Source organism: Cannabis sativa, chromosome 8 (assembly GCF_029168945.1).
Source record: "Cannabis sativa cultivar Pink pepper isolate KNU-18-1 chromosome 8, ASM2916894v1, whole genome shotgun sequence".
In the NCBI taxonomy this organism is placed as follows: domain Eukaryota; kingdom Viridiplantae; phylum Streptophyta; class Magnoliopsida; order Rosales; family Cannabaceae; genus Cannabis; species Cannabis sativa.
In genome coordinates this window covers 41,494,288-41,521,036 of record NC_083608.1, presented here as the reverse complement: position 1 = coordinate 41,521,036, position 26,749 = coordinate 41,494,288, and the positions used below count along the sequence as shown (strand labels likewise).

Genomic DNA, 26,749 nt, shown 5'->3' with positions numbered 1-26,749 from the left:
TTTTGGCTAACAAGACCGGGCTAGAAAAGGGGATGTTGCTATCTTGGATGATCTTTGCGCCTTTCATTTGGTCAATCAATCGCTCAATCTCATCCTTTGTGATCTGGGGGTATCTATACGACCGAACACTAACTGGTGTTGCATCCGGTCGTAAAGTGATGGCATGATCATGTTATCGAGGTGGTGGTAGAGACCGTGGCTCCTCAAACACGGCATTATAGTGTTGTAGCAAGGCGGAGATGGCTTCCGATGGTTCTTCCTCTGTTGCCATGACTGCCGAATGGCCTAATTCCACCCAAACACCAATCTTCTCGGTTTGTAAAGTAGCCATTAAGGACTTCAGAGAAACTGGTGTTTTATGCAAGGTGGGATCCCCTTGTAAAACCACCCGTTTGTTGCCAAGATGAAACTCCATGGTATGCTCTTGCCAATGGTGTGTGGTTTTCTGCAATGTATTCAACCATTGAACTCCCAAAATCACATCCGTATTGCCCAACGGAAGCGAAGAAAATCATCCACAATATCAATACTTTGCAAAGTCAATGGTACTCCACGGCATACCCCCGTACCTTTAATTGCTTGCCCGCTCCCAAGTTGCACTCCCTAAGCCTCGGTACTTGTGACTGGAAGCGCCAATTTGGTGGCAAGATCAAAAGTAACAAAATTGTGAGTCGCCCCGCTATCCACTAATACCACCACATCATGTCCATGGATTGATCCCAACATTTTCATTGTCTTTGGAGGAGTTAAGCCCACCACGGAATGTAGAGAGACTTCAACCGTTTGGGCTTCTGCGGCTGTCCCCACCGGAGGAAGTCCGACCATCTCAGCAACATAGTCGTCCGGGGGTTCTTCTTGGGCCTCATCTTGGACCACCACCACCACTAGCTCAGCCTCCTTACACTCATGTCCCCGAAACCAGCGTCCATCACACTTGAAACACACACCACGTTCCTTCTTTTCTCTTAATTCGGCCTCTATGAAGCGTTTGAAGCTAGTTGGTGAAGATGATGATGATGCCGAAGTAGTCTTACTGTTGACTGAAGTGGTTGAATATGTTGGGGAAGAAATCACGTGTGGAACCCCGTGTCTCAGGCATACTTAATGAACTGGGCCGGTTATGAATTAATCTATTGGACCCGGTTTTATAGTTTCTCACAAGAATTTGGTTTGCTTCAATTGACTCAGCAAGTTCCATGGCCCTAATGAGCCCATTAGGATGCAATAGGCGTAATGGGCCTTGGATTTCCATTCTCAGCCCATTAACAAACACAGCCTGCAACCCTTGGTCTCCCATTGTTCCCATAGCAGCTGCAAGAGATTCAAACCTCCGACGATACTCTTGCACGGAGTCGGTTTGGCGGAGAGCGAAGAACCGATCGTAGATTGTCCCTTCATGAGCAGATCGGAATCGGCGTAGAAGCATTAATTTCAATTCGTCCCATGAACCGATAGTATTCCTGGAATTCTCCCAACGAAACCAGTTAAGCGCCGCCCCCTCTAAACACATTATCACCGCCTCTAATTGCTCCGCCGGCGTCAACCTCTGCAACCCAAAGTAACGGTCGACTCTGTAAGTCCATTCGTCGGGATCTTCGCCTGAATCAGGCAATTCTATCTTCCTTGCCCGAAACTCCAAACGCCTTCCTCCGTTTCCATCTCTCCCATTCGACCCAACCACTGCCGGCGATGGAGGTCTTTCGTTTACAGATCGCCGACCGGAGCTCTGCGTCGGCGCTTGGCTCTCTCGGAGTGCACAAAACTCATCGGCCATCCTCGCCTGGCCATTCAAGCACATTCAGATTTGTTCAGCAAGTCCCGTAACAGTTCGTTCTTGGGATTCCTTGAATTCTCCGAGAATCAACTTGATGTTATGAATATCCTGCTTCACGCTATCCAACCCGACTTCAATCCCTTCAACTTTTTTCTCCATCCTCATCGACGACATTCACCAGATTCGGCCGGCTCTGATACCAAATGATGAGAACCTGCAACTCAATAGACAACAACCAGCAACAAAGCAACACACCAGCAATAATAATACTCAAATAACCAGAACACCAGCAACAAGAATACTTAAATAACCAGAACACAGTAGAAATGATTCAAATGGTGAGCTATTATTGAATTGAAACACAATGAGATGCTCTTCTACACTCGACAGAGAGCTAAGGTAGCTCTCTACTGATGCAGTAGAGAATTCTCTATTACAAAATGCATACTGAAAATTAACATCCCTTTCCCATACAAAAGGTAGCTCACTACTAAGTACAATTACCAAAATACCCCTTCCTAGATCACACATCATTAGTTTTACCTTGCTTACCCCTTCTAGCATAAGTAAATTTAATTGGAGGCCTCACATTCGTATCAGATATATTAGGTGGTTTTTACATAAATACTTTTTATGTTACTTTTACATTTTTATTGTCCTTATTATTATTATTATTATTTATGTATATTTTTACACAATTAAATTTTCAAAAATATTGTTTAAAATTTAAAAGATATTGTATTTTAGAAAAAAAAAATTTAAAAACAACTAAAAAACAACAAAACAACAACTACAAAATATCAGATAATTGCAATATGCAAATCAATATCAATTGTTTTTATACTACTAAGTTTTTTTTACTAAGTTCTGACAACTTGAATATCATTTTGTACTATTACGTTATTTTCTTCTTAAAGTTATTTGTTACAGCTTCATACTTCTTTACTCTTTTTTATTCTTCTTTTTGGGTTAGTGATAGCTGAAATGACTTATTTTTTACAAATAAAATTAATGATTACATTAATAATAGTGTTGACGCTGAATAATGATCAATTCCATATAAGCAGTAGCAGCTAACGAATGTATGAATAGAAAATAAAAAGAGAACACCCCAATTATAGTAGTTAACTCCCCTTATCGTGAAGGTGTGTCTACTTAGAGTTTTTATTTTTACAAAAATCTAATTGCCTTACAAGAGAATTCAAGAAAAAATGACTAAGTCTGGCTTCACTTCACAATTTCTAGAGAGAGAAAGTCCGAAGAGAGATAACCTCTCACCTTGTAGAAGAAATGTAAAGTGTGAATAATGAGCTAGAAAAACTCTCCTTATATAGTGAAGGAGGTCCAATCAAATTATAATAAAATATAAGAAAATTCGCACAAAATTCGTTGAGAAATCCTGTGGTATCTCGCGAGTCAATTTTGATGTCCAAAACTTTGGAATTACAACGAAGATGTGAGACACACTTAGATCTGTCTTGAAAATATATTTAATTTCCAGTTGAATCACGTCATTTGGATGAAAATTGAGAGATTTATGGCCTTTTTACTTAGTAGTGTGCACTGTTGAAAAATGATTACAAGATCAGGCTGAGTTTTAGGTGCCCAGGTTGACAACTGGTTTATTCAAATTTAGGCATATTTGGAGATGCTTGAATGATATGATAGCTATCCTTTTTTTTTTTGACCTTAGGGAAGTTCTCTTGGAGATTTTACTTGATATGCACGAGTGATGCCCGGTGAATCACTAGTAACAACTAGGTGACACCCGGGTGATCACTAGTTCACATAGGTATCGGTAGACTTGCGCGTGACACATGGACACGAAATATTGACTCGCAGAAGCATCCAAATCTTATTTAGGGGTAAAATAAGATTGATGCCCAGAGCTGAATTGTTGTTTGAAGGACAAAACAATGAGCTCCAGGATAATGTCAGCCTCGACAGCAAGTGTGCTTGCACACTGGCGCCCGGTGATGCCTTAGGGCTAAGTCACTACTAGAACTGCAAGTATGTTTGATTTTTGTATGGTTGAAATAAAACATGGGACTAATTCGGTACAAGACCTAGTATGGAAAATTATATAAGGGAAATAGTATGACCTTATGTGACTCTAAAGTCCATTATTTTGGATAGAAAACTGAAGTTCACCTCTATGTTTTAATAAAGTCTACAAAGGGCCATGAGTACGAAGCTAAAGTTTAGTACAACTTTTTACCTTTAGATGGCTAGTCCATAAGGATGAATCACATACTGAAAGATATGTTGCAAGCTTAAGTGATGGATTTTAAGAATTCATGGAACAAGTGTCTGCCTTTGATAAAGTTTTCGCACAATAAATAATTATCAAAGTACGATAGGGATGGTTCCCTATAAGATGCTGAATAGTATGAAGTATCATTTAAAAAAAACTAGAACAGAAAATACTTAGATCCAAAGTCAGTTCAACGGACCAGTAAGGCTTTAGAGAAGATTATGGCCAAAGTACTTGCTTCTCAAAATAGATAGTAAAAAAATATGTAGATTTGAAGCGGGGACGTTACAAATGAAGCTCAGAAATACAGAAATCCCAAGTAGGAGAAATCATGTCTTTCTATGAATATTATCAGTGAAAATAATAAAATACTTTGGGGACAAGGGCAAGATATGCCCTAGATTTTTAGGGTTTTTCTAGAAAATTAGATTGGTGGCTTATTATCTAGTCTTGCCTCAACATTATTAGTAGAATACAATGTCTTCTATGTTTCAATGTTAATGAAATATGTTTCAGACCTAACTTATATTTTGAGTTACGAAGCTCTAAAACTTCAATCAGACTATTTGATGAGGAACAATCTGGGCAGATTTCAATAATTAGGACAAAGTCCTTCGGAACGAAGTTATTATATTAGTTAAGGTACTCTAGAGAAACAGTAAGGTGGAGGAAGTCACCTGAGAATTAAATTCTGCCTTGAGGGCTCAATGTCCAGAGGTTTTCAGAGTAGATTTCTAGGAAAAAATCCTTTTAATGAGAGGATAATTGTAATGACCGCATAGTTATATCATGAGAATTAGCAAATAATTAAGGATTTAATTATTAATTTTTGATTATTTTCTTCTTAGTAGAAACTAAGGCTATTTGTCAGAAATTGGCCATATGAAAATAATTTCTCAACTATGGAGATATATTTGAATTTTAGGTGTAATATATATGTTATATATGAAATTTTATAATTTTCATATTTTACGCTCGGTAACAGTGGAACGCGGTGATTCGGCCAATAGAGTCACTTAGATGCAGTTAAGTATCTTAAAATTACCGGGACAAGAATGATAGAAATTTAGAATGTCGAGATTATTTGGGGTTATAATTTTAAAAAAATTAGGTTATTTCTTAGTGAAGTAAATGGCAAAATGGTCTTTTGCTCTCATATGTTTTATTTTTAAAATTAATAGGATTTCTAGTAAATCCAATGAAAATATAGGAATGGGAATGGGAATGGGAATGGGAATAGGAATGGAATGGAATAAAATTTAAAATGGATAAAAAAAATTGATAAAAAAATAATTAAATTTTTTTTCTTGTTATATTGGAATGGTCATTCCTTCCTTTTTAAAATGGAATAGCCATTCCACCAAAATGGTGGAAAGAGCATTCCATTGGAATGTCATTCCAATACTTTAAAATGCAACCAAACAAATGAATGGAATGAAAATTATTTCCTTTCCATTCCATTCCATTTCATTACCTCCAACCAAACGCCAAGTGGATAGGTATTAGCTGAATTAAATAAGTTTTGTTTAATAAACTAGGGAAAGTCAAAACCAATACCTCTTCACTTTCTCTCTCTTCTAGTTTGGCGAAACCAAAAACAAGGAGAAAAACTAGACCTTCTTCCATCATAATCTAATCACAATCAAGGGATTTCAACAAGATTTCAAGTAATTAGAGTTAGATTCAGCTCAAGGTAAGCTCCTTCTCTCTTCTCTTTGATTTTTGAGTAAAAATTTAAATTTAAACATGTAATTTTGAATTTTGGCTACTGTTGGGTTTAGGTAGTGTTAAAACTGAGTTTTTAAACTTGAATTAGGTTTGTTTGAGCTATTTGATAGTTGTTTGGTGGGTTGTAGCAAGTTTGAACTAGTTTGAGCTTTTAAAGCTCAAACTTAGCTCTTTAATGGTGAATTTAAATTTTGAGCTTGGTTGATGCTTTTAATTGTTGAAATATGATTATTAGACCTAAATTAGGTGTTCTAGAAAGTTTGGGAATGTTTGGATTCGATTTGTGGTAGTTTTGAGGTTTGGGAAAAATTTACTGTGAAAACGGCATGTCGTTTCTGGGAAAACAGTCTACCTTTTTCTAGGCAGAAAACCCATAAAAACGGCCTGCCATTTTCTTAGGGAATTTTTCTCAAAATCTCATTTTCGATGTTTTCTTGTTATTTAGGATTTTGCCATGTTGTTTATCGATAGGGAAACTTTTAGTTTTGAGTTTAAGTCCCCAAAAATGAATTAGCGAATCACTTACTAGTTTTAACATAAATTGTGACTTAAGGTCTTAAATCGTTGAGCAGCATTTTTCACTCAGAGTTATCGATATACTTGCATTCAGAATCAAGGTAAAATTAGTATAATAATTGTATATGTGCTCACATGTTTAGCGTACATGTTTATGAATACTTATTAGATAATATATCAGTAATAGCAGTATTAGTGTACATAGAGTTGCACTGAATACTGACGGATATATATTTCGCATAGTACAGATTGACGCTATCACATCGCTGTGACTAGAGTACCGAGTATTCGCTAATATTATGGTCAGTAATACTGTCGTACGAACGTTCCAGACTTAGATGTGGGGTACGCGATAGGATTCTTATTGAATGTATTGGCACCTAGTTATAATCATGTATATGTTTATGATTATGATTATGTTTTTCTTACTGAGTCTATCGATTCACGGTTATTATGTTTATGTGCAAGTAAGAGCTAGAACCGAACATGGATGAGTCTCGAGCTGGATAGAGATTGTACATATCAACACAGTTAGACCTGGAGTGTTCAGGGTCTTCGGGATAGTTTAGGCTTACTTTTGATAGTTGTTAGACGATTGATTTTATAGTACAAGTATTATGCAAACTTATGTAACTTTTAAAACAGGATCCCAGATTATGTAAATTATTATATATATTTAAGATTAAAATTTAACTATGCGAATTTTAATTATTCATGTTTTTTAATAAATCTTTTGATCAGTAAGAGAGTGCACAATACTTAGAAAATACGATAATGTGCCTAATCTAGTAGGGCGTTACAAAAATATTTTAATAATTAATTGTGACAGATACTTTAATGGAATGTCTCACCTACATAAATATAAGTTACTGGTTGTCAAGCTCACTATTCTTACACTTTCTATCAAATCACTGTCAAAAGAGCTAGAGAGAGCTCGGAAGAACCATATACCCCACTAATTTTTTTTTCTCTCTTATTTTTGCAAATACGAAGATCTGATTAATATATTGTTGAGATCTATATTTATCAATAAATGGAGGTACACATTTGATCCTTTTGCATATATGTTCAATCTATATTCCGGATTTATAGGATTGTCCATACATGCTTTAGTTTCATATTAATCTAACATAATGTAGTGGGAGAAGCTCGTTCATATTAGAAATCTTGGAGTACTGAAATTCTAGATCTAATGAATAGCTGTCCGAGTTGTAACTTGTAAGTTTATAATTTATAGAGAAATACTAAAGGATACCAGTGGTGCCTAATACTTTCCTATGTGTCATTATCTCTATTGGTCTAACTAAGTATTGGGTTCCATATAATTTAATATAATAACTTTTAGGGAGTATCTCTAACAAATCGCAACGTCGCATGTCGAAAAAGTCCTAAGCACCACTAACATCTAATAGCAATACTCTCATTTATATTATAGATTATTTGAACAATGTTGTTTTCTAACTGAAATAATGGAAAGGAGGGATCACTGTTCCTCTAGTGCCCATCAATTTCTTTAATCATAAACTAATGGTTCTTAAAAGACTAAGCATGGAAAACGTTGATTATTTTTTTTTTAATTTATTAAAGTGATGTTTGGTTGAAAAAAAATAAAAATATAAAAATAGAAATATAAATAAGAATGAAATTGAATCAAATTTAAATATATAAAGAATTAGTAAATATTATGAAATATTATTTATGAATGTCCAAATCACTATATTAATTATCACCATTAATGCTTGATTGTATTTACTTTATTACATATTAATTTAGTTTTCCATTCTTTTAGTCAATGCTTTTTTAATAGGGTTCACCCCACTGAAATAAATAACTGAGAAATTCTCATTCAGTTTCTCTTTCTCTCTTCATCTTCTTCTTTTCTTCATATCTATTTTATATTATTCTATGTTATTTTATAATACGTTATCAGCATGAGTGTCTGCCCAAGCTTCAAGCACAAGTCTCTGCCCGAGCCCCAATATAAGTATTTTGTTAAAGTTCTTGAATTGTTTCAAGGTTACGATACACTAAGTATTTTCTTTATATCTATATATTATATATGTATGTATGGGTGCATTTTTAATGGGTATTACCTATAAATGGGTAATATTAGAAAATTTTGAGTTTTTATAATTAATTTTTCTATTTAACTAGAAAATTTTCAACTTAATTGGACATTCACATATTGGACCTAAATAAATATAAAAATTGGTATTTTTATAATGTGTGGTGCAGTGCAATTGGAATCGCATATTAACAATTCAAAACCGCAAACTGCACCGCACCGCGCAGTTTAGGAAAAATTCAAACCGCGACTGCACTGTAATGAATTTTAAACCATATTTTTTTTTTTGCAGTGCAGTCTGGTGCAGGCGGTTTGAGCGGTTCGATGAACAACCCTAAAGCCTATGTTAGCATTGCATTTAAATTTTCTACTGAGTAAAAACATTACTAATTAATGTTATTAGCCTACTTATTTATTTATTTTATAATTGTCTTTATTAACATAGTTTCCTGCTGCCTAATTTGTCAGATTTAAGGTTATATTTGAGATTATCAATTAAAATTGTTCATTGTTGCTTTCTGTTTAATTTTGTGTTTCTACTTTGTTAGGTCAGCTTTAATTTTTCCCATGAGACTTGTAAAGGCAATTACATGAGTTCTAGCACCTTGATGAAATTTATCAAATTGTGTAGTATATTTTTTTGACATAGCGAATTGGTCCTTAGTTATGGTAATGGGACTGCTCTTTTTTTTTCTTTTTTTTAGTGTTTTGTCTATTTTTTATTTTAAGTTTGTTTTATTATTTTTTTATATAGTCGAAATTGGTTTTATAGGTTTTGTTATGATTTTGTATGAGTTTATAAGTTTTGTTATGATTTTTTATATGGTAGAAATAGGTTTCACAGGGTTCAAAATTAGTTTTCACACTTATATTTTATTTTTAGACTTTTTTTTTGTGTATTATTTGTTATTTTGATTATATTTGTGAGCAATTTTTTTTGTGTGTGTGCTTTTTTTTTTTTTTACATTTGGTTGACTAATGAAACTTGTTTTAGTTATCTTTACAGTTTATCATTTATGTTTTGTTATGATTTTTTATAGGGTCAAAACTTGGTTTCATGGTGTTCACCAATTTGAAAAATAGTTTCACAGGATTCATAGTTTTTGAGAGTTTTGTAATGAAGTTGCTCCATATTATGATGTTATTGTATTTTTTATTTTAAGTTTTTTATTATATTGTTTCTAGATTCAAAACTCGTTTTTATACTTATATTTTGTTCTTGGATTTTTGTTGTGCATTGTGCATTATTTTAATTATATTTTTGAGTTTTTTAATTTTTTTTGTGTGTTTTTTTATTAGGTTGACTGGTAAACTGGTTTCAATTATCTTCTTTATTTATTGTAATATGTTTTGTTATGATTTTATTACTAGGGTTCACAAGTTTGAAACTAATTTGTGTTTACCTAATTAAACTTTAAATTTTATTTCTTCTTTTGTTATTTTAGGAAACTAATTTCACTTTGTAAAATTTTAAACTAGCTGATAAGTGAAATTGATTTCTGATAATTTAATTTTCGAAGCTATTTGTTGAAAGAAATAATGTGTAATATTTTTTTTTACTAACTCAATTTTGTGTTTCAATTTTTTTTATTGCTCAGTTGTTTTATGTCTATTTAATTTTTTACGTAATTGGTTTCTCTATTTAAATTTTTAATTGGTTGTTAATGTAACTGATTTTTTTTGTGTTAGAATTTTAATTATTTATTCAATGTAACTGGTTTCTTTTTATTCGATATTCAATTGGTTGTATAACGTATGTAAAAAAATGGTTGTTTAATGGAACTAGCTTCTTTGTGTCAAAAATTTTATCTGGTTAGTTAATGCAAGTTGTTTAAATGATTTAAGTATTCCCTTATGGTGATATGCTTTTTTCTTTTTTAATTAATTAGTTTTTCTGCTTTAATATATCATTTTATTATTTTAAGTTTCTTATATTTTTGTTTTAATGATTAATTAATTGTATTAAGTAACTAGTTTTTATATTTTGTTTTAATTTTAGTTATTTAAGTAATTGGTTTATGTGAGTTAATTTTTAATATAGTTATTTCACGTAACTAGTTTTTCTATATTAAATTTTTGCTAAGTTGTTTAATGTAACGAGTTTTTGTTATTTAGTTTATAAGTTATAATTAAAAATTATTTTATGGTATATATATTTTTTTTTAAGTAATTGATTTTTGTAATTGATATATATTTTCATTACTGTAGGTTGTATATATTTGTTCACTTTTTAGTCGATTGTAATATATAACTAGTTATGTATTAAATTATTATTTTTGTTATAATACGTGTATGGTTCTAAGATTTAGTTTTTAATTTGATTAATCTACACAACTAGTTTCTTGGTATCATATTTTTAACTAACTGATAAATATTACTGATTTTTCATTGTCAAATTCAAAGCTCCAACTCCGATGCAACTCTAACGTCCAACATCGGTGACAACTTCGATGTCTAACTATAATGACTTTTTTGACAATGATAGCTATTTTGTCGAATGTTCTCATTCTATTTTCTCAAAAATTTGTAATTGGTTTTAATTTTAGTCTCTTGATTTTAGTTTTAGTAGTGAGTTGGTGATCAAGTCTTAGAGCTTCTAAGAAGCACGTAAAATTTATATATGAAATTTGGTATTTGTAACTAGTTTTTTTTGTTTAGAATCCAATTTTTGATTATATAAAATTAATTGGTTTATTAATTTAATGTATTAATAAAATTATTTTAGTATGAATTCAGCTTCTGTAAAAAAAAACTTCAGTTGAGATAATTTTTTTTTTATTTCAGTGTTTTATTTTTTTTTAAAAAAAAAAAGAAAAAGAAAAGTAAAAGAAAAAAGAAAAAAGAAAAACACAATTTAAAGCTTTTACATGGCATTCATCCTTATTTTTTCTTATATTTTAAAGTTTTTGTACAAGAATACCATATTTAGTATAATTAAGTTTTTATGTCATATTTATTAAATCTTACATGTTTTTTTTCTTCATATTTTTGTAAATAACCCTTGCCCTTATGCATGGCGATGTTTTTGTACCTATAATTGTCTTTGTGATGGTTGGAGGCACGTAGCAATCCAAGTGGTCCTTTTTTTTTTTTCTGTACAAAGACTTTGAGATGCCTCTTAAAAAAAACAGTTCTGGTTCTTGGGTGTAGGGGAAACAAAAAATGCAAAGTGGTATATTATCACATAGATTTGAACACTTGCGCACATGATCAATCAATCTACTCTATAACTGTAATAGCTTATCCTCATAAAATTTTCACACATGCTCTAACAACTATAAGCACAAGTCATCTCCCTAAATGTTGGAACTGACTTCCAATTATCACTACAAGGAATTTGCAATTGCAACAAAAGTGAATTTAGGAAGAATCAAATTTATTTTGTGTTCAGCGCCTCTGCTTACTTACCAATGTTTCTCTCAAGAAAAATGGATATAACAGATCGCGGGAGCAGCAAATGATGATGGTAAGACACCCAGCAGCACAAGGCAATACTGATGGTCCTGCTGCATATGCAGATAAAGATATAAAAACACTAAAAACCACACACAATGTAAAACCAATAATTGAAAACCCGCCAACCGCCATTGACAATTCGCAAAGCCAATTCTATGCCTTCGCTCTTTTCTCAACATGTAAACGGATAAACATATAGAAATAATCTTAAGCAAATGAAATAACAATATCTCTATTGGCTATGATATACAACCAAAATTGTAATGAAAAAGAGAAGGCAGAAGAAAGAAATTACATATCCCTTGGTTATTTGCCTATGTTTTAGGGGTGTCATGATATGAATGCAAGTTATACAAAGCTACTGCCTTTTTTGAAGTCAGAAACAGAAGCACCAGAGTTTCCTGCCTTAACCATGTACTAATTTAAGTCCATATTCAATCTACTCTTTTATGGGTTTTAGGGATCATGTATAATAAGGCAATACTAATATGGTCCTGCTGCATATGCATATAAAGATCTAAAAAGACACCGAAAGCCACACACAATGAAAAACCAAAAACCCGCCATTGACATTTTTTGCAAAGCCAATTTCTATTTCTTGGTTCTTTTGCCAACATTTAAACAGATAAACATGTAGAAATAATCTTAAACAAATGAAATTACATATCTCTATTGGCTATGAAATACAACCAAGATTGTAATCAAAAAAGAGAAGGCAAAAGAAAGTAGCCGGCAGAGAAGAACTGGATGGTTTGAGCCCCACATTAAAAGCAGTGAACAAATAAATGGCCTTGGCTCAGTAATTAGAGTTAAAATGGCCTATATATATATTAACAAATTCATATAGTTTGACAAGATATTTGAAAAAGATGATCCTCCTCAACAAAATTTGGTAATTCCTAAAACATCTTAAAATCTCAACCTTGTGATCAAAATATCCAAAACATTTAAAAAATAAACAGAAAAGAAAGACTGCAACAGTTAAACAAGAAAAATCCTAGCTTGAATGACTACAATAACTTCAATACAAGTTTACTCTGTTCATAAGTCAATTCATTCCTCTTGTTTTGAAGCTCCATTCCTTCCATGTGCAGCTTCCTCCACTTATTCTCCAATTCCTTCAACTTGGAACTTGCCATCAAAGGAAGTGCTTGCATCAATAAGTTTTCAGAGATGGAACTTACAAGTTTCAGAGAGTCCGTCAGGCATGGATATTTAGACGAGAAGTCATCTGCTTCATTAGGGTTGGTCTTTACTTCACTATCATTACTCACAATCTGCTTCGACTTGTTCTTAGTGCTTTTACCACTATCATCACTACCATGACCATTAATACTACCCCAAATCTTCTTGGACAACTCAAACGACTTGCGATCATGAGGCTTCGAAAGAATCTCGCCTTTTTCAACTTTCTCAGCATTACTAAAATACTTCTTCTTCAACCTGGATATCTTGGTCGACAACTGCCTCTTTTCCACATCGACGTGGAGATTTTTCTTGATAAAATCAAGAAAAGCGCTCATATCAGCGGTGGGGTCTTTCCCTTTCTTCGACTGATAATCAATCAATCCCTTCAAGATCTCAATTTCATCGTCGTCACTCCACAATCGCTGATGCGAGGATACCTGTTTCAGGTCCTCTTCAGCTGTGCCCTTCTTCTTCTTTGAGTTATTTCCATCAAGGTCTTTCTCAGCCGCACGCTTCGGCGGGGGAGTGGATGCTGGGGCAGGAGTCGATACATTGGCCTTCGTGGGCTTTTTCACCTTAGACTGGACAGAGTCATCAATAGACTTTGAAGGCTTGATAGTGAAGTCAGCAGTGGTCGGCGAAGGTGGGGCGGTGTCGTCCGAGACAGAGTCCGAATCCGTCTCCGAGTCGGAACCAGAGTCAGATTCCTCTTTGGTGTTAGTCAATGAAAGTTTTTCTTTTTCTTCTTCTTCTTCATCATCATCATCATCCTCCTCTTCATCTTCGTCTTCTTCGTGTTGACTAGATCGTTCTCCATTATCGGCCTCGGCTGCGACACCATTCTCTTCTTCAATGCCGGCTTCGCTTTCAGATTCTGACTCATCAGAAGAAGAATCAGCAGGAGGTGGTGCTTCCTTAAGCCGCCTGGGAGCCATGGGAATTGTATTCAAGGGAGTGAGAGAGATAGAAAAGAAGAGAAGAGAGGGTTTTGGTTTTAGTTTTGGTTTTGCAGGAACGGCGAATGGAGTTGGAGTGGAGAAGAACTGTATATAAGGCTTTTCTTTAGGGCTTCCAACAAGCCCACGTATGTGGCGATATTAGGTCCTCTCTGATATGAATACGTACAGGCCCATTAGATTCGGAAATTAAATGATAAACTTACAAAAATATTGAAATTTGGGTTAATTTTTACAAAAATACTGTCACATGGAAATCTTTTTAAAAATATTGTGATTTTGTAAAACACAAAGCAGAACAACTTAAAACAACAGTAGAACAACTAAAAAATACTAGTAGAACACCAGTGAAAACTTAACACGGTATACTGCAGTATGAAACTTATAAAAAAAACACAGTAAAAAAGTAAAAAATATCACCTGGCAGTATTTTTGTATAAAAAATAGCAAAAATTAGTATACTATGTATATTGAAATTTCTAATATTTTTATTTTTTTTATTATGAGGGAGAATTTTTTTCAAAAACATCGTGTAAGTTTTATACTGTGTGTACTGTGTTAAATTTTCACGGTTGTTCCACGGTTGTTTTTTAATTATTTCATTATTGTTTTAATTGTTCTGTTTTATTGTTTTACGGTTGTTTTATAAAAAGATAGTATTTTTGTAAAAAATTCCGTATGACAGTAAAATTGTAAACTTTTACTCAAAATTTAATATTTTTGTAAAAACCCCAATTAAAATTAATAGATTCATGTAAATTTGAGTGATAATTTCATACAACACTTTTTTTTAAAAAAAAAATTACATTTTTTTTTTTATATTTTTACGGTATTTTATAAAAACAACATGAAAATAATAAGAAAACTACATAAAAGTAACAAAAAAAATAACATCCAAACAATATCAAAATCACAACAAAAAATAGCATACAAATAATAAAAAAATCAACTACAAATAAATAAGAGAACAACATAAAAATACCTTATTTTCTGTAAATAAAATCATAAAAATCGGAAAAATATTTAAAATTTCATACAACCATATTTTTATAATTATTTTTTTTTTTTTGTTATTTTTGTGTATTTGTGAAATAATTCCTAAATTTTACAACCAATCATTCAACCTTTTTATAAAACTGTCAAACAAAAGGGCTATTTACAAAAATATGAAGAAAAAAAATCAATGTTTTGATATATATAGCACCAAATGTAATTATAATAAATATGATATTTTTTTAAAAATCTTAAAAATATAGGATAAACCTTTATAGATAAAAAGAAATGTCACAAAAACTGGAAAGTGTAATTTATTTTTTCATTATATAAAATAATCAATTACTTACACAAATGTTGTAACTATAAAAGCTTATTTAAAAAAACATGTAAAGACTAAAAAAATAGTAATATAATTTTGTTATGAAAATTAAATAAGAAAACAATTTATTCCACATAATCAAAACTATTTTCTTAATAAAAAATCCAACTATACAATAACCAAAACTCATATAAATTTTAGATGTTTTTTATAAGCTCAAAAACTTGATCATTAACTTGTTAGAGATTTTATATATCAATACAAGATAAATCAAGATAAATTACAACTCAATTGTAAAAACAATACAAGAATTAAAATAAGAGATTGGTTACATAAATATTACAACACATATATATAATATATATAAACACTATATATTATATATAAAAAAAAATAGAAGAGATGAATTACAATACATGTAATATTCAACAATATAATATAAAGAAGAATATATATATACACTATTCATAACCTTGAGTATAGATTAGTGGGGATTACCATGACTTGAACAAGGTATTACACCTTTGTCCAAAAGTTTATTTTCCCTATCTCTAAGCACTAAGGGAATTCTCATGAAAATAGCTTCGGGAATCATCAAGCCTTAGAATTTTCTAGCAACGTATTTTTTTGATAAAAAACTTACTTCATTCCAAATGAGCACCCAAGACCTCTTTTTATAGTGTTTAGATTATCAAGCTTAGAATTCAAACATACCACACTTCATTTCTTTCACATAAAATAAGTATTAATCCATTTTGTAACAACTATATCTTCATAGTTTTGAATTCTTTAAATCAAATTGTGTAATAAATCTTTTATGACACTAATTATGTGTGATCAACAAAAGAGTTACAAGTGACAATAAATTGTAACTCCTCTCCAAGTTACAACATATGTATGTAGGCTATAAAGTGTAGGTTAAAATCATATGTCACATATTTATTTACTATGCACTTAATATATATTATTCACACAATAATATATTTATCACATTTTAATCTATACTTATTATATTATCAAATAATATAACAATCCACCACTAGATTAAAATGTGTGACACAGTTGTAACATTTATTTAATCAAATAAACATTATATCAAAATATAATATTCTCCCACTTTGATTGAATAAATATATACTTTTAAGAAGTATTGCTTATATCCATTAGATAAAATATCTTTCGACTTGAATTTTACCTTAGTGTAGTTACCACAAAATTTGATAAAATTTTAAGTTTCGTAATTTCTTTAGTATAAACCAGTGATAACACACACCCTTATTAATGTTTACTTGAGACCGCATGTCTCACTCTTGCACCCGTTAATGACCATGTGCAAAATTCCAATTGATAGACTCTTTAGAGAATAACTCTCAATTCTTATAAGAAGTGGTACCATCTCTAGTCCATATAAGTGGAATTTTAGTGTCTCACAACTCTTAGACACTTCTTAAGCTTAAGCTCCATTAAAAAACCATTCGGTTTTAACCCTCAAATTTCACATGTACTCATCCATAGAGTGGAGATTTGAGTACCACATTCACTCTATTGACTTGTTATTACCTATTGAACTTAATACTAGATTTTGATTAATATTAAGATAGGTTACCATTAATGAGTAAAACACTAAGGGAGTTTAGGTCCCATCCCTCAAAAATTCATACTTTTATCTTGTACAGAGATTAAACGATTTGTTATAACTCTCACTATTGATTCTATGTGAATCATGCATGTCAAAATATAGTGTTCACTTTGTGACTATTTTTCTTTGTAAGTACTTAAGGTTTAAAATTTCAATCATAAAAGATTAACTTTTACACAACTCAAATTCTCAATCATTTTGATACCAAATATATTAAAATTAAACACTAATTTAGACACCAAACATATCTAAATTACATTTTATTTTAAAACACTAAGCATGTCTCAAATATACACATTTTAGTTTTAGACATCAAGTATGTTTAAACTTTTTTATATTGGAGTATGCACCCCCACACTTTCACATTTCATTATCAAGACAATATTTTGATTTTAAAATATAGAAGACCACTTTGTCTCTATAATTTCTCTTAATTTTAACTTCCTTCTTAAAATTATTTCCACTAAATTTTGGACACCAAATATGTTAAAATTTTACATATATGCACATAGCCAAATTGATGTTGAATTTTCATTTCAAAATCAAATAAACTAATTAATAATGTCTTTAACACATTTTGATTAATTTGTGGCTCGCCCCCACATTTCTAGTATAAAGTAAAAATTTTATAAGAATTATTTTTCACCAATATTAGTTATCTAAATAATCTCCACATTATTTAAATAACTTTAATTTAATCATTTTTCTAAAATACCTCTTAGAGATCATTATTAAAAATATATCATTTGACATTCTTAGTTTTCTCAACAAAACTAAAATATCAAACTCACATCACCACTTACAAAATAATATGATTATTTTTACTCATTGTTTTAAAGTTCTCCTCAATGAGATTAACCCAAATATTACACTAAAGTTAACAAAATTCTTATCAATTTTGTTCACCACTTTGATTTTAAGATTTAAAATTATTTCTCTAATTTTGTTATCTTTTCATAATTTTTTTTTGAATCCACGTTAATTCACTTTATTTGAATTTAAAATTGTTCTTTCAATTTATAACTCATTTCACAAGTTTGGATCCACTTTTGATCTATTTGTTCTTGCTATAACAAAACAATTCTCATAAGTGTAACTCTCATTATTATCTCATAAAATGAGATAATTATCACTTTTAATTTCCAAAGGATGTAACTTCTCAAATGTCACAATTTCTTTTTTCAAAATCACTATTGAAGAAAGAATTCTAAATTCTTTGTATGCACAATATAGATGATAATAATCTCTACATCAATAGTAATAAACAATATTATTATATTACTATCAATATTATAATCGTGCTATATAACTCATATTAACATATAATATATATATATATATGTTACTAATCAACATCTCATGTAACATACACATAATATCAATATTAAATTTACAAATACATATGTTATATATCTCATATACATATAATATATATATTTTAATATACATGTATGATATAGATTATATACATGTAATATTTATTATATATGCATGTCTCATATAAATACATAAAATATAGTATTTTGTTATAGAATACTATCACTTTTTGTTAAACATGGTTTTCACTTTTTGTCGACACTACCATATTCAATTTATCAACGAAAAAATGGACAATCCATATATATGCGGACCCGGCTAGAATGAAAAGTGCAAAAGACAAAAATTACACTATTGTCTCTATCGAAACAAATGAAGATTGAAATCCACCAATGATTATCATTAGTTTTCTTATCTACAATTTTTGGACAAATGCTATCTTCAATTATAAATAATTTAGAGATTGATTTTTAATTTCTTTTTATCTTACACTCATTTAAGTAATGTTTCTTTAAGTATTGGAACATCAATTTTTAATTTATTTTTGGATTAACTTAAAACATATTTAAATCATCAAGCTTTCTTAACCACTAATATATTGCATTCGGTATTCACTTTTTAATTGACAACATTATAAAATATATTATTTAGATACACATAATAATAATATCACCTAATAATTAATAATATTTTTTCTTTAATTTTTAATTGTATCACTTTCAAATAACATAGAAAAAAACTAGCATAAATTTAGTATACGTGCCTCGCACGTAGTTTTTTACTAGTATTTTAATATACATGTATGATATAGATTATATACATGTAATATTTATTATATATGCATGTCTCATATAAATACATAAAAAATAATTATTTCTACATATTTAACTTCACAATATATATATATGTATATTATATTATGCTCATCATATATAATATATATTACTCATATATGTTCACCCATGAATGACTTTCACACAAAATACGCTATTTTTAATAAAAGAAGAGATAAATCAAGATTTTGAGAATGCAAGGATAAGATATTTTGTGTGAAAGTCATTCACACAAAATGTCTTATCCTTGCATTCTCAAAATCTTGATTTATCTCTTCTTTTATTAAAAATAGATAATCTTTTAATTAGAGATTTTATATATCAATGAAAGATAAATCAAGATAAATTACAACTCAATTATAAAAATAATACAATGACTAAAATAAGAGATTGATTACATAAATGTTACAACACATATATACAATATATATACACACACTATATATATTATATATATATATATAAAAAAGTAGAATAGATGAATTACAACACATGTAATATATAACATATATATAATATAAAATGAAGAAGAAGATATATATTTATATATATACATTCACTCACAACCTTGAGTGTAGATTAGTGAGGATCACTATGACTTGAACAAAGTATTATACCTTTGTCCAAAAGCTTATTTTTTCCTATCTCTAAGCACTAAAGGAAAACTTTGAGAATTATAAGCCTTCGGGTATCTAGAAATGTGCCTTTTTGATAGAAAACTTGATTCATTCCAAATGAGCACCAAAATCTATTTTTATAGTGTTTATATGATCACACTTGGAGTTCAAACACATTCCAACCTAAAACTAAATCCCAAATACCGACTCATCCCAGAACATACTCCTCTTCTTCTCTCTTCTATCATCACAATTTTCTTTTGTTATTATATTAACTCATATTTATGACAATTATAAACTACTATCTTTTATCTCTCTTTCTTTCTCCCTTTATTATAAAAATAACGTATAAAGAATAAAGGGTTTGTTTTTTATATTGATAAAAATTTAAAAATTATTTTAATGGGTAGATATATGTGTGGCTTTGATTGTGGACCAACAACAACGACAAACAAACTTGAGGAACTTCTGTGGAATTCATAAGAAAGAGTTTGGGTGCGGGAGAGCATTGGGACGAGAGCAGTCACCTTAACGACGATGATGCCGCCAGTGATTGGGAGGAGAAGCTCCCTCTGACGACAATGATCAACAAGAAAATGTATGAGTTGAGAACCAACCCTTCGTCAGAGTCTAACAGTGATGAAACCGGCAGAGGGATGGGTTGTAATAACATGCTTCTAGGTTAGAAGGGGTTTGACTTTTGGGGTGAGTCAATATCCTGGTTCGACTTTGGGATTTAATTTTAGATTTAGGAGGCGTTTGGTTGGGAGGAATGAAAATATAAGAATAGGAATGGGAATGGAATAAAATTTAAAATGCATAAAAAAAATTGATAAAAAAATAATTAATTTTTTTTTCTTGTTACATTGGAATGGTCATTCCTTTCTTTTTAAAATGGAATAGCCATTCCACCAAAATGGTGGAGAGAGCATTCCATTGGAATGCCATTCCAATACTTTAAAATGCAACCAAACAAAGGAATGGAATGGAAATTGTTTCCTTTCCATTCCATTCCATTTCATTACCTCCAACCAAACGCAACCTAGTGTTTCTTTCAGATTCAGTTTCAGAGGGAAAGAAGGAAATAAATAAAAGACAAAATAAAATCAAATTTATTTTAATTAGTTTTAATTTTAAATTATTAGACCAATTAGGAATGCACACGTGTTCATTTTAGAATAAGAGTAATTTACGGCATAAATACATAATTTTAACTCTCTGTTGCAAATAAGTACCTAAGTTTAATTTTTGGCAGTAATTATACCTTAGTTATATTTTTAGAACTCTGTAGGTACATGATCCTTGATTGGTCCAGGTCATGAATTTTTAATTTTTAAAAATTAATTTATATATAGCAGTAAGAAAATGATACATTGATAATGACTTGATATTTAACAGTCAGGTACCTACAGAGTTCTAAAAATATAATTTAGTATTATTATCGCCAAAGGTTAAAGGGGCTTTTTTTTCTTCATTTTTACATTTCAAAACAGTTTTTTTTTTTTTTTTTTTTTTGCATTTTTACGGAATTCTACATGAAAACCCCTATCACAACTAGCGCTGCAACCTAAATTGCAATAAAAAATCATACAAAAACCCCTATTGCAACTAGCGCTGCAACTACTTTAGAAACCCAAACCGTAAATTTGAAAAAAAGTTAAAAAAAAAAATAATATATGAGGTAATTCCCTCAAGTTAAACTTAGTATTTATTTACAACTAAAAGTTAAATTTATATATTTATACCACAAATTACTTTTGGAATAATTACTCTAGCTATTAAAATAGGTACCAACAACTGTAACAAATATTCATGATTTGAGTATTTTTTTTTGAATGTTGTATGATTTGAGTATTTATGCTACTGTTTTTAAAATTTAAGTATTTATTAATAACAAAACGAACAAAATAATTATTTATGCCGCAATATTTTCTAAAACAAGATAATAGATACCATATGTGTGTAGCATACTCCCATCGAGTGATAATGATGAGCTTCTATGTTCTAACGGAGGTTGTTATAAGTTCTTCCTTTCATCGTGTCCTTAATCTTATACAACATAGTATTAGATAGAAATTTTGGCCGCACAAAAGAAAAAAAAGTTAGGATGGTAACATAATTTTTTAAAAAAAAAATGCGTACAAGAAACAATAAGGTAAGATTTTTTAAAAATGCGTACCCCTTAGTTATGGTATTATGAGTGTTGTGTAAGCGAATATTCATAAGGGGATGTAGCTCAGATGGTAGAGCGCTCGCTTAGCATGCGAGAGGTACGGGGATCGATACCCCGCATCTCCACCATTATATGCTTTTTGGACTTATTATATGGCCTGATGCGGTTGCTTACAGTGTCAGTGACTCAGTGTCACACCAGTGACCACTTTTTTGTAATTGTTTTTTTAACAGATAAAGATAATGCATACTTGTCTCTATGGCTTATCTTCATAATGGCTGGTATTCATTCTTTGTTCTGTTTTGTATCCATAAATGCTCTTTCATTTGATTATGTCCTCTACTTTATTCTATTTAAGTCGTCACTTGTTACTGATAGTGTATTTTAATCATTTTATTTTTAGAATATAGGCCCATCAACTCTCTTACTACAATTATAATATACTTACTGAGATTGATAGTTACTAACATGAGTCTGGATACTGTTTGATAGAATGCTCCACAGAGATTTGAGTTCTTCAAACAAACTTTTGAGGTTGTTATAATGTTATTACAGAGGAAAACAATAACTTTTTTGCACTTGCATTGGATGTTAAGAATGTCTATGTTACCTTATCCACGTTAGACTCTTTGATGACATGTTAAGGAAAGTGATATTTATATATAGACATGTATATAATTATGTAACTATATATTTGTAGAGTGCTGTGGTTATAGATATGAAATAGATTGGAGGGGAGGCAGAGGTTTTCACAAGTAATAATTATAAGCACATTATATTACTCCAAATAAGGGACCACAATTTTCCAAATGGTTTAAGTCTTAGCAGGGACCAGGATTTGAGTCACCCACCAAACCAAAGTATAATTTCTTAGCTTGTGTTTAGAAAGATATAAAATAATGTTTTAAGTATTCATAGTTTCACTGATGCAGATATTGTTTTAGTGATTAGTTTTGAATAAAGAATACTAGTACCTTGCAAATGAGTACTAGAATCTTTTTATACTAGAATAAGTACTAGATAGCGTGATGGTAATGGTGTTTATAAAAACTAGATTGGATGTACATTATGTAATTAACTAATAATTTGTTGTTATACAGGGACAAGATGTTTATATTCTTTTATTGAAACAGTACTAGATAGCCATGTTAATGGCGTTTATTAAAACTAGATTTCCATTGCACGGAAATCATTGGCCTTTTAACTCCATTTCCATTATTTGATTACTTTCCATTACTCCTTATCAATGTGGTTGTGGTTTCATCTATTCCAAGGAAAGAGCCTGGTAATGAAACCAAAAAGTCCACCACCACCTTCACCCCCGCCGCCACTGACACTCATATCTGTTTCTTTATTCCATGGGAATGGCTTAATTGGTTTCGTTGATTCCAAAAGTTCTTCCGTCGGAATCTTTGGTTTTGAGGGCGGCAGAGGAACTAAATGGTGGTTGTATTTATCTGTGTCTGCAGTGTATTGCTGCATAACCGCAAGAAGACATGTAAGGGGACAATTGAAATATAATTCAAGTTAGCTTTGAAATGGCATATTCTTTTTTAGCAAATAAATTAAGGTTGCTTACCTGATCAGCATGCATCTTCTTCACAAAAATCTTGAATAAATCGAAGTTTGTCTGTTGTAGGAGATAGCTCGATAAACGAAGGTATGTTACCCCATACATCCTCAGTTTTGGTGGCCCTGCTTTGTTAACTCCATTTGGTCTGGCATTCAGAAGGATTTGGTCATAAGCTGCACTGTCATACCTTGAAAGTGCATTCTCCCCTGCAACTTCAATCTTCTCTTGCCAAGCATCACTCAAAACCTACACAAAATCAAAAATTGCTATCATATATAAGAAAGGCTTTTGGTTTAATTGGGTCATAATTTCATATTTTTCATAACTGATAATACTCTAGTTTAATAGAAAACCTAATGAGCTAGAAAACTCTGTTTAATGTGTGTGAGTAGTACTTGACTACTTTCTAGCTATACCTGCTGCACAAGTTCCTGAGGTCCACTCTTGGCATCTGCGCTCTGTTCAGAATCCTTCATTTCTAAACATGTGAAATTCAAAACAGCATGATGCCTTGTAAGCAACCTTGCTATAGGCCGATAGCCATCTCTATCGTTGAGGTTGTAGTATCCAGCAGTAAGCTCAGCAGCATGGTTCTCAGTTTTGTACCACCAGTGGATTCCAGAAACCTGTTTTGTTGATAAGGTAGGAGCCATTAAATCAATTTTATTAAAAAGATAAGTTTTATATAGTTAAAGAACATTATGATTAAGTGTCAATAATGTTATAGTTATTGGCATTGTAAGACTTACTTTGATTGCCAACACTAATTTACAGCCCAGGAAAGCTTTATTGGCTTCCTCCAATATCTGATCCCCATGATTCAGGAGTTTGTTTGAGTACCAAGTCAAGAAAAACTTCCCTTTTTCAGTAGTGTATGTCCCATTTGATTTAAAGAATTCTGTTGCATCTGGTGTGTCATTGTATTCTCCTGCATCGTCCGGCAATTCCCACTCGGGATGACCTGCATTACTTGCAGCCTCTTTAAAATCTTCTTTGAGATACTTATCATAGCACTGCAGCATGTTACATCAACTTGTTTTAGTCTTAAAATTCCTTGAATTAGACATGGATCACCAGAGTAAATGAAATCAGTTTCACCTGAAATTCTCCAATACCAGGAAAAACCCATCCTTGAGTTTCTGGGTAAGAGGGGTACCGAAGTTCTCCTGCTGCCCCAAGGCCAACTTCAATGTCCAGTATAAACCCAGATTCCAAAAAGTCAGACATATTCTCTCTGAAACTCTTCATGTAGTCACTGTAGATCTACAGAGAAGAAGATAATGATCACAATGCAAGTAAAACGCCAATTTAGAGTTTTAAACAAAATATCAGGTATAGTTTTCTTAAGACAAAGTAGGCCAATCCTACTAATAGATTTCATGCCCTTTTCAAGGTATGTATCTCTTAGACTACATGTAACTCCCTCAAGTGAACTCTTAACTGTTTAATTTTATTTAGGTGACTGAAAAAATTGTCCTCTTCTACAGTTTCCACAGGGATTTATATGTGTTGTTGGTCTGTTGCTTGATCATTCAATAAAACAAGCTTTCCCAGCAACTTGACTCAAATAACATATTTATTTGTCTTCATATAAAGCAAAGTTCTAATAGAGTTTCATACAAGTTGGCCTACTGACCTAACCATGACCACTTTAAAACTGTTTCTGAAGCTTACCTCAACAGCAGTTCTGCCATGAAAGAGAGGCTTGTTATCCACACCCAGAGTGAGGTATTCTGGGTTTCTGTTACCTTTGCGGTTGGTGTAGAAGATATCAGGGTCTGATTCTCCTATATCACGAACCCATTGAGGAATTGGGATGTAAACAACATCTCCAACATTCCCACCACATTGGTGGAATGACATAATAGCTTGCATTTTCAAGCCACAATCTTGAACTAGCTTAAACAAGCTCCTGTAGCCACTCCAATCATACTGCTTTGGGCCTTTAGATTCCACAATTCCCCACCAGACATCTGTCATGACACCATCAACACCAGCCGCTCTCAGCTCCTTCAGTTGCTTCTCAAGATTGTCTCTGTCTCCAACAACATTGTCAGCCGTAACAGCATCCAACTGCAAACATTCAAAACGTAAAAAACCAAAAAAAAAAAAAAGCCCAGAAGTTAAATGACATTATCCATGCTGTTTTAAAATCAAATTTCATAATATATGTGTAGTAGTGAGTAGTGAACTGGGATTTTGTTACTTACCGGGAGCATAACATAGATTGGCACGTAGTTTGCTAGCATTTTTTCATTGCAAGTCTGGGGAGATGAAGCCTGCATTTTTTGGAGTGAAAGGAAGAGACTTGGTATTGGTAATCTTTACTAACAGAGAATTGAAATGGAGAAGAATATTGGAGGGTGCTACTACAAACTTCTTCTCAGTCTTGCTCTCTTTATAAAGAAACACCATACCTCTGCATAAACAAGTTGTCATCAATTATTGTGGCCCCCACAGGCCCCACTATAATTTTCCATATATAATTGTATTGATCACATGCATTATCTTTACTAGCCTTATCATCAGCTCAGTAGCCGAAATTTGACGTTGCAGAATAGTGGAACACAATCCTATATTTTTCATCAAAAAAATAAAATAAAATCCTAGCGTGATATTTTTGGTCAGCAAAATTAACATCTATTATTTATGTGACCTTAACTTGCCTATTCTTTCTTTCATTTTTTTTAAGCTAGAAGGGTTCAGGTGGCAGACATATCCTCAATTCAAAAACTTATACACAATCTCTAATTGTCACTTTTTCTGTCTTTCTTTCATATGAAAAGTTTTGTTATTTATATATACAAAGTAAAAAAGAGAAATATTGAAATAAACTTTTTATTACTTCTATGTATAATGTTTAATTTTACCTTTGTTTCCATACAGGAAATTTCAGACATCACAGCTTGATGGCTACTACTACTACTGACCATGCTGCTGAATGGCCGATTTTGTGCTCGGTTTGCTCCTTGTTCTCTCACTATTATGTTTATTAATGGAGTTTCCTTGTCAAAGTACCTTATTTTCTCTCTTAAACAACCAGTTGTTGAACATATAATGGTTGTCATGGTGACAATGACTTGTTACCCTTTTCTGGTACTTATCAGTGGCCAATGTGTTGAAACGACAACCCTTTGTGCTAGGAATGAGCAACTTTGGATTGCATATATACAACACATGTATTAGATTTTTTGACCCTTTTTTCTCCTTCCCCTTTTGCCTGAAATGGCTCTGGGTTTTTTTTTTCTTTTTAAACGTTTGATCATTAGATACACAAAATGTTGAATGGAGTCCTCTAGTTCGGTAGGAGAATAGTTGCCAGTGATTAACAATTGGTTTGTGGGC

At 31.5% G+C, this 26,749-nt stretch overlaps 2 protein-coding genes, 1 long non-coding RNA gene and 1 other non-coding gene across 5 annotated transcripts; 2 read left to right on the top strand and 2 right to left on the bottom strand.

Moving 5' to 3' along the window:
* Positions 1–5,246: 5,246 nt before the first annotated feature.
* Positions 5,247–6,983, top strand: LOC115698948 (uncharacterized). 2 transcript variants are annotated; one of them, XR_004008262.2, is made up of 3 exons: positions 5,289–5,721; positions 6,310–6,373; positions 6,521–6,983. It is a non-coding gene; the product is annotated as an uncharacterized LOC115698948 (long non-coding RNA). The 2 variants fall into 2 exon arrangements; XR_004008261.2 differs by lacking the exon at positions 6,310–6,373 and having other exon boundaries at positions 5,247–5,721.
* Positions 6,984–12,596: 5,613 nt separating this feature from the next.
* LOC115699518 (STOREKEEPER protein-like) lies at positions 12,597–14,142 on the bottom strand. Its single transcript, XM_030626976.2, has one exon. The coding sequence runs from the start codon at positions 13,914–13,916 to the stop codon at positions 12,804–12,806; it is 1,113 nt and encodes a 370-aa protein (XP_030482836.2). The 5' UTR covers positions 13,917–14,142; the 3' UTR covers positions 12,597–12,803.
* Positions 14,143–21,883: 7,741 nt separating this feature from the next.
* TRNAA-AGC (transfer RNA alanine (anticodon AGC)) lies at positions 21,884–21,956 on the top strand. Its single transcript has one exon. It is a non-coding gene; the product is annotated as a tRNA-Ala (tRNA).
* A 901-nt stretch (positions 21,957–22,857) lies between these two features.
* LOC115700813 (beta-amylase) lies at positions 22,858–26,749 on the bottom strand. Its single transcript, XM_061101945.1, has 8 exons — positions 26,275–26,749; positions 25,615–25,683; positions 25,079–25,477; positions 24,503–24,667; positions 24,154–24,417; positions 23,821–24,030; positions 23,411–23,650; positions 22,858–23,307 (listed from the first exon to the last, which is right to left on the bottom strand). Exons 1-8 carry the CDS (start codon positions 26,470–26,472, stop codon positions 23,092–23,094), a joined length of 1,761 nt encoding a protein of 586 aa, XP_060957928.1. The 5' UTR covers positions 26,473–26,749; the 3' UTR covers positions 22,858–23,091.